This window comes from Podarcis raffonei, chromosome 9 (genome assembly GCF_027172205.1).
Source record: "Podarcis raffonei isolate rPodRaf1 chromosome 9, rPodRaf1.pri, whole genome shotgun sequence".
In the NCBI taxonomy this organism is placed as follows: Eukaryota; Metazoa; Chordata; class Lepidosauria; order Squamata; family Lacertidae; genus Podarcis; species Podarcis raffonei.
Genome location: NC_070610.1, coordinates 43,423,788 through 43,439,775, shown reverse-complemented (window position 1 = coordinate 43,439,775; position 15,988 = coordinate 43,423,788). Strand labels below are relative to the sequence as shown.

Genomic DNA, 15,988 nt, shown 5'->3' with positions numbered 1-15,988 from the left:
AACTGTGATGAGCTAATAGAGAGCAAATCACAAATAATTAAACTATAGGGCCTTTCTAGTAGAATTCTGCTACACTAGTTGATAACAGGATCAAATATAGATGAAAACATCAATGTATTCAGAACTACAAAATATAGGATTAGGATAAGAAAGTCAGCTGTGGACAAAATCCAATACCATCAGTTATGCCAACTGAGAGGCTATAAAATATGGTGGAAGCCATATGCTGGCACAATACTCATGATATTCTGTCCATCAACCCAGCCATTCCACTGCTGAAGATGTATTGGTAAAGGTGTGGACCTCTTCAAGCTATACTGTAGCTATACTCCTGAAGGCACAACTTTGCACCTGCCCTGAACCTGGCACAGGAAATTTCCCTTCTATTGACTTCAGTGGGGTGGGAGGGAGAATTAAAAAAATAGCTGTCTCTGTATCAATGTTCACTCTGCCCACCTCACCAAGACCAAGCATAGGATGTGATGTAACTCAGCACGCAATCAACATTTTCTACCACCTGCATATAAACCTCACAAGGAGACCATAACTCAGGTGATTGGGCACATAGTATCAACCAATGCTTAGAGTTCATAAAGTGGGACTGAGAGGAAACTATGGAGAAAAGGCACTTTTCACACCAGGGGAGCACTTTCACAAAACAGCTTGCTCTCACAGCACACATGGCCCATGGGAACCTGAGCATGCTGTTAATACTAGGGGCCTAACAGGTAATGTGTCTTGGCCTCTGGACATGAACACCTAACACCAAAATCCACTCCAACAAGTGAGAGTGCCAGGACAGTGCACCTCACACAGGTAAGCAAGGGATCGGGGAACAGATCCCATATTGTATAGATGCTGTGATGGTCATATGTGACTGATCAGTTATAATTTTGATTAAACTTTATTAGGAAACCAGCTGCAGATAATCCCAGAATTAACCATAGGTATGGTAGGGGTTTATATCATTGTTATTCTGTAAGAAAGCTGGTGTTTTAAAAGTTGCACAGTCACTTGTGGAGGAAATATGAGCAAAGGAAAAAAGGAAAAGGGGAAAAAAAGAAAAGAAAACATTATGATATGTTCATTCAGCAGGAATTAAGATCAGACCCAAATATACTCACTACAAACCAGTGAAGAGTTAGGCATGCTTGAAAACTTTTGATTTCACTGCTCTCCCCTCCCCCTGTTTAAAGAAAATCTGTAGAAAGTATTCCAAACACCTTGAAGAGAAATGCAATTCCATTTAAAAGGAGCTACCTGAGCAATATCACCCTAAATTGCATGAACATAGGTAAAGGTAAAGGACAACTGGACGGTTAAGTCCAGTCAAAGGTGACTATGGGGTGCAATGCTCATCTCGCTTTCAGGCCGAGGGAGCTGGCGTTTGTCCACAGACAGCTTTCTGGGCCAGCATGACTACACCGCTTCTGGCAGAACAGAACACCATGATGGAAACCAGAGCTCATGGAAACACTGTTTACCTTCCCGCCACAGTGGTACCTCTTTATCTACTTGTACTGGTATGCTTTTGAACTGCTAGGTTGGCAGGAACTGGGACAGAGCAATGGGAGCTCACCCCGTTGCGCAGATTTGAACCGCCAACCTTCTGATCAGCACGAACATATATGCTTGAAATAGAAAACACAGCAATTTTACATACCATTACACGAATCACTAACAGAAATTAAAGAATTGCTAAAATGCTTATAATTTAAGAGCCCCCAGGATACAGCATCAAATCAATCAGTTAATCTTTGTTTTTTAATAGCTGAAATGACACTGTATAACTGCAAGCTTCTTTCAATAGGGGGTCCCCATTCTAAACTATTATACTAATGGAAAGACAATACTCATATATTAAAATGAATTAAATATAGTAAATAATTCATTTTTCATAGAAACTAGAAATGTGAGTGCAAAAGATTTGTGGCTTTAAAAAAGAGTTTACATATTGAATAATAATCTGGTATCTGGGCTACATTTAAACTGCAATGTATCCTTCCTGATTTTGGGAGGGTGGCAGGTATAGCTCCCCCCTGAACTATATGATGTAAATGTAAATCTATGCATATTCACATAGATCTCTATGGTTTCTGAATACTATTCTTCTCTGTAGTTTCTGAATACTATTCTTCTTTACACTTAATCCTCTATATAACTGCAAAAGTGTAAATTTTTATTAGGAAAGAATTATCTTAGGCAAATATGAATGAAAAAGGATATATATGATCTTTATCATTCTGCACTATTTTTGAGCAGAAAGATTGACTAGATATTAACACAAATGGGTTTAAATGTGAAGCTGCCATAAAAGCAGGCACATAAATGTAATTCTCCCAGACGCTATTTTGATGCACATTTTTGATTCCATGAATATTTTATGAAATGGCCCAAACTAAAGCCATATAACATTCCTGCATTACTGATGCCTGCGCCCGTAAGCTACAAACATTAGAGGCATGATTGAATGCATTAAAATGAACTCATTCAGCAGCACATTGATTACTTGAAGGCAGGGGAAGAAAAAGAAGAGTTACCCCACTTAAGAAAACAGTACACAAATTTGAAGTTTACAATACAGAAAAATAAAGACGGATGGTTGGAAGAATGTGATATTTAATAAGTAAATAAATGCAAATCTCTCTTAGGTCTGTATGTAACAAACTGACATTAATTAGGTCCAAAGATTGCTTTAAGTATTATTCAGGTAATTCAAAACGTCGCAATCTGCAAGATGCATCGACTGACCTGTTCTAGCTCCATGTTTCAGCAATATCGAGAGAAACTAATTATTTCCTTTTCTGCTAGACTTTACATTTTGCAATGAAAATAACCCACTTGAAAACAATGGTGTAAAAATAATCTGACATGTCTATGTGGCACATTTGTTCAGCAGCATTATGATAGAAAGCACATTTAATTTTATATTGTCCACATTGTACTGGAAACTTTAAAAGAAGCTAAAATTGAGAGAGAGCCAATAACATTTTATTACAATTTTAATCTATATTTGGGGGAATAAGCTACTATATGGTATGTAGCAGCTCTAAAATCTGTATCTGGTGGAATAAGCTGTTATACAGTACAGTACTGACGACACACCTCTTTACGGTGGCTTTTGACACCTGAGGTGTATATTTTTAGAACCCACCTTATTTCTTGTGATTGTAAGTTACTTTAAACAGTTTTTAACATTGTGTTTTAATCTGTTGTAAAGCACCCAGGGACATTAGTGTGAAGAGCAGATAATAAATTATAATAATTATAATAATAATACACAATTCTAAAATCTGTTAGCAGTGAGAGTTACTAGCAGCCTTGTGTTTAAGCACTCACCTGGTAGCCATAGGCAAGGAGGAATTGCATGCTGGCGTCCGCCAAAGAGCAAAGTGGTTTTTTAATGAATTCGGAACACAATGAACATAGAAATGAAGGCTAAATATTATATTAAATAGCTAAAAAGAAAGCTACAAAGCATTACAATTATGCTTACATCCTTGAGGTTGCCAGCAACCCTATCAGCTATGGACATGACTCCTGAAACTGGAGCTCGGCCAGTACACCACACTTTCTGCTTTCTCTAGCATATGCTGATTATTATAAATCTTTAAAAACCTAGCAGAGGTGGTCTAGAGGCTTATGTACTGTTAGGGTGTTTGGGAGACCGCCAACATAGATAACTTCTAAGACTAGCATATAGTGTCAGGTCCAGGTGCTAGCATGGGATCAGCAGAAACCTATCATAGAGATTAAAATTCCCACAAGGTTCCATCTCAACATATAACTTAGCTGTGAGAAACTTAACATTTTATAAAAGAAACAGAATTAACCTCTTAAAGCCCCCTGGCCCCCAGGTTTTGCAGGCATGAAAGCAGCATTGCCATATTACCATAGAAATCTCGTCAAAATCATAATAATATTCCATGATGTGACAGCACAGAAAGCAGGTTGGGTATTCTATCCTTCCTCTCTGCTCAGCTTCCTCCTCCAGCCCAAGCACAGAGATACAGTAGGTTTGCTGCGGGAAATACAGATTCGCCTATACTGTTAAGTTGTGGCTGAACATATCAGACGACACAGCGATTCTTCAAACAGCTCTTGTTTATTCACAGGCCAGAACAGAACTGAACTGAAGGGTTCAGCCAGCCTGCTTATATAGAGCTCCACTACAACGCAACAATAACAACTTTCTGTAACTATCCAATCACTGAGCTTCACTTTCAATTCCTTATCTGCATATGTGGACCTGAGTGAAAATTATCTACAGTATCCCCCTGCTGGCCCAGGGTGAGAACTTCAGTACATAACATATACCATCCCCTGCAGGCTAGTAACTTAAGTGAGCTTATTTACAAGTAGGAACCAACAGTGAACAATATTATTCTGATTCAAATCTAATGCAAGGGCTTGAACTCAATTTAAATGCTTGAGAGATTTACATTCTATTTGGCCTCTTGAATTAATTTAGTACAGTCAGTGGCACCAAACGGCCCTATGTACCTGTTTTTAAAAGTGGATGGGATTTTAGAAAGCACAAAGTAAGTATATCGCCCAGTTCTTCCTATTGTTAATAGTAAGCAATTCCTATTAGCAAATGCATTGGCTCTCATTTTGCCAACACTATTAATAGCTTCATATCAAACCAACAGCCCAAATCACGAGCAAAAATAATCAGAAACTCAATAAAGTCAAGTGTATACTGCCTAAGCTCATGAAATACAAGCATACTACAAGATTTGCAAGAGAGACTATTAATTAATATGTTGCCAGACAAGAAATTATAATCAGGAATTTTGCCACTAGATAAGGGAGAGATACTTGCCTGACATCTACTCCAATGCCATTTAGACACGACGAGGCAAAGCCATTTATTTTCCCAGGCCTTTTAATTCAATTTGATCTGTTTTATCTTGGCCAGTTTTGTTTTTTGTTATACTTATTTGAGTTTACTGCATATACTATATTTTAATGAGTTTACTGCATATACTATATTTTATTGGCCTGGCTTGCACATCATGCTAAGCCAGACCACAACTTAGAGGAAACACATGAGCATGCAGGTTTGGCTGTGCTGAACAAACCACAAGCTGTAAATCACTGGTCAAAACTTAGTTACAGCTCATTATTATTGTGGAGAAAACTAAACAATGAACCTGGATTTGGACAACATGCCAAGACAATGTGGTACAGCAGCAAAAAGATGGGGCAGGGGCAAAGCACCTGCTCTTCTCCAGGATCCTGCACATTTGCACTAAGTCATGGTTTGGCTTAGTGTCACATGCAAAACAGGATAATACATGTTTTTGATTTGTTTTATTGTGTTTTTAATTTTTTGTATGTTGCTCTGCAAATTTTACTGAACTGTGGGTTATATTTCCTTAAAATAAACAAGTGCATTTTATGTCACTGGTTGGGTGGACAAAAGACCAGTTTATTCTGGATTTTATTCTGATCCTGATCTGATTTTAGGATGTATTTTAATGGATTACCTGATTTTATGTTAATGTGTTATACATTTGATGTTAGCTTCTCTGAGCCCGGTTTTGGCTGGGGAGGGCAGGGTATAAATTATTATTATTATTATTATTATTATTATTATTATTATTACTTTGAATTACACAGGCAACCAAGCAAGGTAAAGCAGAGCAAGCAAGGGGCAAGTACGTATATATACTATACCAACCCAGCCTTTTCTGACTGCAATGCTGCTTAGACTGGAGAACTGGCTAGAGAATTTGATGCTTTATAGGGTCAGGTGAAATCCTATTGGCCCCTTATGTCACTTGACAGTTGTAGGTCAGCAAGTAATACTCAGCTGCCTTGGTGACACTCAAACACTTCAGATATCAGGGCAGTAGCTCCCTCTTCTGGTGATCTGCCATACATTCAAGAGAGTAAGACATCTGGGGTCTCACTGCCAGAGTATCTGTTTGAGATACCATTTGACTACTTCATTGCCGATACGCTATCAGATCCAGCCATTGTAAAACGTAAGAATTTAGCTATACATTCCAGCCATCAATAAGTAATATTAAATCCATTTTAATGAACCAGGGGGGACTTTAAGGCTTAATTCTATTAAAACCAGTGTGACTGCAAACGTTTGGCTGGATTGTTTCCAAGATTACACTTGAATAATGTATAAATAGATATAAAAAACAAGGATCCTAGCTACACATTAATTCACCGCACAATAATTCTACAGACAATCATTTATTCCCTAGACAATAATTCCATAGCTCCAATGGAAAGGGCATCTCTAAAACCAAGGTCTCCTCTGCAAAGAACTAACAGTAACTTTGCCTCTCCAAAAGTTTCTTCTGTTTAACAAGAACATTAGGATCCAATGCAGCATTCCAATGCCTTGCGAAGCTTTGAAGCGAAAAAAAAAAGTTTTGGGGGTGAAAGCAGCTTTGAATGAAGCTTCATCTCAGTACTACTCATTAAACAATAAATAATTAAAATACCACAGAAACAGACAGGTAAAATACAAGCAGCGGTGTCAGTAACAGACTTAAAAGAGAAATGTAGAAAAATGAATTTTAAAAAAGCAATGAAATAATTCATTTGAAGTTTTAATAAATTTCAATTGCAGCCTTGTTTAAAGATATATTAGACTTTAGGGATGGGACCTAATTATGATCCAAATGGGCACCTAAATTTTTTAAACAGTGTTTCCTTTTCAGAAGCTGTTCCTTCAGACCCACAGACTGCTTTTAAAATTCCCTTGACTTCAGAAAAAGGTGGGGGGCATATTGCACAAGAGCAATTCATGGGGAAGCAGCCCATGGGGCCCACATGAAATCCCCCCCCCCCCAGGTTTCCTTTTGAATTCAGTGGACTTTATGCTTTGGACATTCTGCGGAGCAAACTTCAGCCCAAGAAACTCAGCAAAAGTAAAGAGAAAAGAGCGTACTGTGTCTATATTTTTTCAACCACAAGACCTTGAACTTTAGTGCTTAAGACCAAACATACATTTATGATGAATGATAGAAGATTTATTTTCATTTCTAATATTATGTATGCATTGATATGTATATAGCAGACAAGAAAGCTAACATAACAGGGGCATTGTAGGCCAATTGGTGCCAAAAAAGGATAGAACTTTCTTTATGTATGCCACGACAGCAGCAAGAATACTTATTGCAAAGTATTGGAAGACACAAGATCTACCCACCCTGGAAGAATGGCAGATGAAGCTGATGGACTATATGGAACTGGCAGAAATGACCGGCAGAATCCGAGACCAGGGAGAAGAGTCGGTGGAAGAAGATTGGAAGAAATTTAAAGACTATCTACAGAAATATTGTAAAATTAATGAATGTTAGAATGATGTTGGATAAAAAGTTAAGTGGTTTTTAGCTATAACGCTATAAGGAATATGAAAAAATGGAGTATTAACAGGTAAAAATTTAATGTTATAATATTTTAAGATTAAAGACTAGGATAAACAAAGAGGGAAAGGATTTGCTGAACTAATAAATTGAATTGGAATACAAAAAAGGGAGGTGTGAGGAGGTCTGGGAAACAAGCAAATGAAAAATAAGTGATGGAAAGATGGAATTGTTTTTTAACTATTTTTATTTTGTATTTTTCTTTTTCTTTTCTTTTTCATTCTGTAAAATCTTAATAAATATCTTTTTTTTAAAAAAAAGAAAGCTAACATAACAGTGCCCTAATAATCAGCTCAATCACGATCATTTGATATTGGTACAGTGGTACCTTGGGTTACAGATGCTTCAGGTTACAGACTCCGCTAACCCAGAAATAGTACCTCGGGTTAAGAACTTTGCTTCAGGATGAGAACAGAAATCGTGCGGCGGCGGGAGGCCCCATTAGCTAAAGTGGTACCTCAGGTTAAGAACAGTTTCAGGTTAAGAACGGACCTCCAGAACGAATTAAGTTCTTAACCCAAGGTACCACTGTATTGTATTATACCTATGACAATGAGGAGTCTCCATGACAGGGAATATTCAGGAAGGAAGAGGCTGTGTTACAATGCTAGACAGCAGGCCCATTTGGAGTTTTATTATCTTTTCCTATCTGCAGTGCTGTTACTGATTTCACTTCAGCTTATTTTGCCTCACTTCAGGGAAAAGCTGGGGGCGTGGGAGCAACAACAGATCGCTGGAAGGAAGAAATGACCCTTAAGAGGGGTGTGGGGGGAAAGGCTCAAGAAGATGACTCTTGTGGAGGAGGCCGAGGCCACCTGGGCTTCCAGCGAAAAGAAAAACACTTTGTTGCCATGAATGCCTGTAACTTGGACTCCAAACTTTCAGAAAGGCAAGAAGTGGCTATGCTTATTCCAGAAGCCGTAGAGATGAATGGAGAAGCTCCCCATCAACACACATACACACGAGCTGCCTGTTCCTTCCCTTCTGCCTTCCTTTCCACTGACTGCAGGGGAACTGCTGTCACCATGCAAGGAATTGAGGAATATGAGAGTGTATAATGGTGTGGTAAAAAAACAAACAGCTTCCTTTTTCATTTTACCTTGCCCTGTTTCGTTAAGAGAAACGACAAGGGAATGCCTCCCAAAATTAGTTGGCTCATCAAAGCAAAGCCCTGTCAACCAATTTTACTTGTTCTCGGACAATTCGTGATTTGTATTGATTTCATATAGTGTTTTATTGCAGGATTTTATTCCTTTTATTGTATACCGTCATGAGAGTCTTGCACTGAAGAGTGGCCTATACATTTAGTACATAAACAGTCTCTGCCTTCCCCTGTCTAGGCTGTCCCTGTTGATCATAGGTTTCCACTTTTCACTTCCTTGCTAAAAAGGAGAGGCACGCCAAGCAAAGATTTTCACATACACACAACACAGAATTTTACTTCCTTAGAAGCAGGAAGGGGGGGGATATAAGCCTTGAAGAAAAGGGGGACAACTTGTACCATGTATAAGTTGATGGCCAGTGAGAAAACGAGGCTGAAGGAAATGCTCATGTATGAGGTAAGTGCAGAAGAATCTCTGGAACAGCAGCATCAATGGAGTTGGTGAACACAAGGCAAACTTTTGAGATTGTGGGCTAGGGAGCCCAAAGTGGTGATCAGAGGATGATAGGGTTCATGTATCAATTAGAACTAATTAGAAATGTAAACCACTATTATCAGCAGTATTCTTCTTATTATTATTTGTGTGTGTGTAATGGCTACTCGTTAAACACAATAAATCAAACTGAACTGATTAGCTAAACCTTTGACTGCATGTCAGCTGTCTAAGATATTAAACTTAAAACGATAGAAGCTATAATGAAAAAGCTTCATCATTAAAACTGCTACAGTTTTCCTATATTTCTAGGATTTTTGAAAGTAAGTTAAAAATTATGAAAACAAAAATAATTACAAAATACTACAGTTACAAAATACTACTAAAAATGTGTGTTAGCCAGAATGCTGAAAAGGCATTCATACAGGGCTAATTCAGCTGTACTTGCTTGCATCTAAATTATTTGTTTAAGAAATGTTTACACCAAGTCTTATAAAAAGGGAGATTTGTTCTTGTTTTCCCCCTCCCTAATATTAAAACATAAATATATAGTTGTAACAAAAAGCCAAACAGTAGTACAGTATAAGTAAATGCAGCATGACAAATCCTTTCAATTTGTTCCAATTTCCACTATAGTTCAGCTGCATGCATGTATGCATTTTTACCATAGTTAACAACAATATGACTTTTGTTCATCAGCATACATATCATTTTGTCACATAGGCCTATTTGTAGATTTCATCATCCTATTCATTTAAATTGAAGATACAAATAATCAATGTGGAATCAATTCAAGCTAATAACTGTCAGTTCAATACCTATAGCAATATATTATTTCAGTGTAATAAGATTACAATCTTTGTACGGGAAGCAAAACCCTGTGCTTGCATAGAGATGAACTGAATTATCCAATAAGTATTTCCATCAGTCTGCTCTTCAGACTTGTCATTCTGGATTTATGGGTGCTTCCCTCTGGTCATGGAATGGCAGGGAATTGTACCAGTCTCCAAAGACATTCCACATTAACATACTGCAGAAACTCTCACATTGACCTCTCAAGTCAAACTTCATAGGCTAATGAAAATGGTTTTAATTTTTAATGCAACTAGAACTATGAAACTATTGCTGACCTGGTTCGCACATAACACGAAGCTAAACCGTGGCTTAGCTCGGATGTGCGAGCGCATGGACTCCCAGAGAAGAAATCATGCCTGCTTTGCTGTTCCTCTGGTCCAGCTACTGCTGTGACACTGTGAGCTAAACTGTGATTTGGTCTAGAGCAGGCTTCCTCAACCTCGGCCCTCCAGATGTTTTGAGACTACAATTCCCATCATCCCTGACCACTGGTCCTGCTAGCTAGGGATCATGGGAGTTGTAGGTCAAAAACATCTGGAGGGCCGAGGTTGAGGAAGCCTGGCCTAGAGTATTATCTGAACCCGGGCTAGTGGTTTGACTCACAATAGACAAACCTCAAGCTGTAGCCAAGGTTTGTTCTATTGCTAAGTATTCATGCTTTGCCTGCAGTGAAACAAATCAGGAGCCCATGTTTCGGTGATGCACCAGGTCAGCCCATTTCTTTGCTCACAGCAATGCAGCAGAAGGAGCAAAACAGCTGCAGTCTTCCCTCTGGGAGCTCACATGTTCATGCTGAGCCATGGTTCAGCTCAGTGTTACGCATGAATTGGGTCACTGCATTTTGGTGGAAGACTGGTAACAACTTTCCAAAGTGAAAATGTAATTCTAAAATAGGCTTCAATGAAGGGTTGCCACCCTAACAGCAAAATTCTAGGCCTATTTGTAAGTTCCACTGAGTTCAGTGGGACTTCCTACCACACAAGCATATACAGAATTAAAACATTTAAAACATTGTCAGAATATAAATTTGGAAGTGCATTACATTGGCACACAATATTTCTCTACAAAATATTACAGTAATTTCTTGGCTGTCAATAGGTACACTTTGCTGTCAATAGGTGAATTAATTGAAGACTATTCCAAGCAAGACAGAGTTACTGATATGAGAATACAAAGTCTGGATGGAATTGCAGTCCTCTTTAAGACTCTGGTTTGTAATTTTGACTCAGGCTCGAACCTTATGCTTAGGTGTCAGTTGAGACTAGGTTGAAGGGCTAGCTATGCTCATTAGAGATGTCAAATTTGGCCATGGTGATCCATGTCTTAGTTACACATCCTGACCAGACTAATGCAATGTACTGTGAATATGAGGCTACCTCTGAAATGTGTCCAGAAACTATAGCTGGCGCAGAATAAGGCTTTTCATTAAAATCACACACACACACTTGTTAAAATAGCTACCACTGACTTCTGGTTTGTTTCTGGGCTCAGTCTAAAGACATCCTAAATGGCTTAGTAAGAGATAATTACAAGACTGCTTGTATCCGTATAAATCTGCCCAATCATTAATTTTTCTGAATAGGCTACTATTGCATTTTTTAGTTGAGGTTAACAGGAATGAGAAAGGAAACCTTTCCTGTGGCCATCCTAGACTGTGAAATTCTCTCCCTAGAGATGCTTGCCTCACCCCTCATTTCTGGCTTTTCACTGCTGTGTGAAGTATCTGGCCTGCAATATTATTTGTTTTAAAGTGTTGCTACTATTTATATTGTTAATATACTATCTGTTCTTTTGGCATTTTTATTTTGTGAAAGGGCACTAACATCTAAAGGAATTCCATGCTGAAATAAACAGATCCCACTGTTATGTAGACTATTGCAAAGAAAAGTGTACTGAAAGGCGTAATCTATATGGAATGCAATAATTCACATTCCTTCAATCATTTCCTACAGTTAAGTCTTGTAGCTGAATTCCTTTAGCTTTTATTAAGTGAAGGAATCCTACAGATGCTCCAGCCACAAATTACTCCCTCAGAGCAAATCAGAATTTTCCTACTTCTATTTCACAATGCTTCACTTTCCTGTGAAAATAAAATGTTATTAAAAACAGGTTTGGTGCTTCTTCCAATCAGAACAGACTGAACACCATTGCTATTTTTCAGTAAATGGGAGGTGTCTGAAAACCTCTGTGGCCTTCTTCTGAACAAGTTTTCATTATGACCTTTGGAGTGTATCATTTTTTAGCATATCATGCAATGTTGCCGTAAATACATTTAAATATTAAATTATCTTTCTCATACCATGCATTAAACAGAGTTTAGGCAGTGGGTTAATAAGGGTAGAGAGTCCCACTTAGCAAGAGTCTTTGAAGATATTAATTTTTATATCATTTTCTGAAAGTAATTTCATTTTTGATCTCTGAAAGGTGAAACAGTTAAAAAATGAAACCGATGAAAATCAAGTCTGCATCAGCTTTTGCCATTATAAAGAATTCTTTAGCCATAACGCAGCAGAAATATGTGCAATATTGCCACACACTAATCAACACAAGAAAATGTGAACTCTGGATTTGTATAAAGGGCAATGCTACTTAGTAATTGCATCTGTAGATTCCACGGCTGTTAAGAACAAAATTTAGAAACAAAATTGGTGTTTACCAAACAGTTCATTGAGTCATCATCTGCACACAATCCTAACTATTGGTCACTAGAATTTATGCTATTTTGATGGTTTTGTCACTTCAGCAAAGATCATCAAATTTTCATGTTCCCTCAGAAAGCACGTGAAAACAAATATACCCAAACTGCTTGATTCTGCATCAGATGCCACATCCTACACTTCACAACCTTATTGCTCACATACAGATTTTTAGGGACCTTGCCAATAATTTTCAATGCAATCAATTATATTCTCTGTTTCCTTACCTTGCTCCTCATACACAAGGCCCATATTTGAATGTGCTTCAGCTTCTCTTCTTCCGCCATCTATTTTAATCAGCTGAGCAGTTTTGTAGGATTGTTCATAGAAGTAATTCCTTAACCATCTGTCTTCTGGTTTGTTGAAGCAATAGGCCAAATTCAGCTGGTTACAATACACGTCATCATAGAATTCTTCGGTGAAAAGAAAGTAATTACATCTTAAGATATGATAAAATATACTCTATGCTTACTTTCTTAATATTAAGTTTAAAAACAAATGTGCAAGATTCAAGACTTTGAATTTCTTTCTATGGATCTCATTGGACTCTATCCCTTCTGGGCAGTATTTACGTAGATCATATGCTTGTTAAGAGTTCACACATACCCCTGAGCTAGAAGGAGATGGGCCAGAACCTCTCTCCCCAAGAAATTGGGATCACAAAGGTCAGGAAGCTGGTGAAGTTCAAAGCCTAACATTGCCCTTAAATACATGCCTTAACAGCAGCCATCTACACTTATAGGGAAAAATATAAGTATCACACTGGCAAACACAATTGCAACTGGAGCCAAATCTCCTTTCCAGGGTCATTCAGCCTCCCATCAAGATCAACCCTGCAGAGAGGCATAATGTTTCTCTTATGTTCAGAATACACCGTCTGTTCCATCCGTACTGGATCAATTTCAAATATTGCTGCCTGAGGATATAGAGAAGCTGTGGAATGCCCTCTATACACAGGTGTGTCTGACACCTTCACCATTTGGCTTTCAGAAGATGTTGGAAAGGCACCTCTTTACCCTGGCCTTTGACATCTGAGATGTGGGTTTTCAGGACCCACCTCATTCCTGCTACTGTACAAGCAACAACAGTTTTGCACACATTCAATTTGTGTGCGACAACATGCGTGCTCATCACTGCAACCCGGAAGGGGCTGGAAAAGGGAATTAGACAGGGGTGGAAGCGTAATGGGGCATAACAGGGAGCAGCAGGCTTATGTGAACCCTGCCAACCTGCATGAGGGTCAGGAACGTAACCCCTGCACAAAACGGTCGTTGCCTATAATTTGTTTTAACTGTTTTTAATGCTGAAGTTGAAATTGCTGCAACCTGCTCTGGGACCTGCAGGTAATAATAATAATAATAATTAATAATAATAATAATAATAATAATAATAATAATAATAATAATTTAAAGGAAATCAAATGTTATCAAATAGATGTGCATTTGAAATAGAAACACAAGAACTGAATTTGTTCTGAAATACCAATTTCAACATAATCTCTTCTACACTTTGGCTAGATTGCTTCCTTGTCATGAACCTAATATTCTCTGATAGCAACATGAATTTATGTGGCACAATGAAGTAAATTTCTATAGTATAGCCCACCCGCCCCACAGCGTCCCAAACTCCCATTGTTCTAGGCACATTTTGCGACAGGGAATTTCATTAATGTGAGCAGCTTCTGAGCTCTGGGAGCAGTACTGTGCCTAAGATTTCAGATTAAAACGGCCACTGCTGGGACGACAGGAGGACCTTTTTCTGCCACTCTCTGAGGACTGGAGAAGGGACCCTCATAAGAATATTAGGGGGGCGGGCACAGGAAGTGTGGCCTTCTTTTTTGTAGTCTTCAGATGAGGACTAGACTATGTGAAAATACGGTTTTAGCTGCAATCCATTCATTTTCATCTTTGTATTCTTCTTATACGAAAGAGTGCCTAGACATTCTGTTGCAGCGACCATAACCTAGGTTTAAGGTGACATTTAGCTCCTAGCTTTCATATCTCAGTTTCCCTGTGAAGCACAACTAATAAAAACCAGTTCTGCCATGATTATTATACTCCACCCTGCACACAGCTTTAAGGTACGCATATAAATAATCACATTGTAGCTCAGTATATTTTGTGCAGGAATATCTGGTGGTATCATGAGAAAATCATACTGCTCTGGCAGAATGTTACTGTTTACAGTACTTATTGGAGCAAATCTCCCCCATTCAAATGCACCTTTTCATTGGCAGTCAGGACTCAATCTTCACTTGACTGATTCCCTTGCCTCTCTTGGTCAAGCTTATTGTGGTCTTCCTTTACTGGGTGAATGGAATGGTCTGCAGCAGCTATTTCTTGCCTTCCTAGAGGCCCTCCTGAAGTAATGTGAGTTTCCCATCTACCTTAGTGTCACTGCTTGGAAGAGTGCTTATTCTCTGAAACTAGTTTGAGAAAATGAAATTACATGCTCATGCTGTCTCCTTAAGAAGTACTGTATGAGGGAGAAAAGAGCAAAAGGGCAAGGAGGCTATTGTCTTCTTCTAGCTCTAAAGACAAGCCTGCCATGTCCACTTCGGAGGCAGTGCAACACAGACACACACAGACACAGACACACACAAACACACGTGTGTTACATCCAATATTGCATTTCCAGTCCTCAGTGTTACCCAGCTGCATTTTAATGTGATATGTGTCAGCAGATACGAATGCAAGTAGCAATAAACCTATTAAATGGTATCATAAAGTACATCCCATGTAAACAGATCAAAAAGAGCAAAGAAAAAAATGGAGTGACTGCTAATTGGAATAAAGTAATACATACGACAGGATAGCTTTAACTGCTCTCTGTTACTGAATATCAAAGCTGCAGAGTTCTGTAAAATTATGCAAATAACTTGAGGTAAGTACCCTACAATTCTCAAGAGATGGAAGTGACCTGAGGCTGACTATTGTTACTGTTGCAGCCCTGATTGAATGAACTTTAATGTGACCCTCAAGTGTCTCTCCTTTCAGTGAATAAGAATAAGTCGTGCACAAAGATAACCGTTTCAGTATAATTGTTTTGGACACAAACTGGCCAAATGTGCTGGAGTCATATGAATAAAGCAGAGCAATTTTTTTATTTTAGCCTGTCTCTTTACATTGTTTAGACTACTGCACAGACAGGTATAAAAAAAGAGACAGTACTGCTCTCCCAGATAATTGCCCACATTATATTTCAGCATGCTTTGGGTTCAAAACAAAATTTTGTCGATCACAGTATGCTATTAATAATATAATACATTATTATTATTATTAGCATGGGTTAGTCCACTTTCTAGAAAACAAAAGTTTTGTCTTCCACATAGCCAGTCTTCAACATGTGATGAACATAAGCACAATCTAAAATTGTTCATTTTCCTGCAAATTTTCTAAGCTGTCATTTTAGTTTCTGTCCGTCCATTTCTGAATTAAACCTCAAG

General features: G+C 38.3%; 1 protein-coding gene across 2 annotated transcripts in view; it reads right to left on the bottom strand.

The window, feature by feature from the left end:
• Positions 1-15,988, bottom strand: part of TTC29 (tetratricopeptide repeat domain 29) — a 104,791-nt gene that overhangs the window by 63,834 nt on the left and 24,969 nt on the right. For both annotated transcript variants that reach the window (XM_053403181.1, XM_053403182.1), the window contains exon 6: positions 12,771-12,956. In XM_053403181.1, coding sequence (XP_053259156.1) covers positions 12,771-12,956 — 186 coding nt within the window. The remainder of the gene's footprint in view (positions 1-12,770; positions 12,957-15,988) is intronic.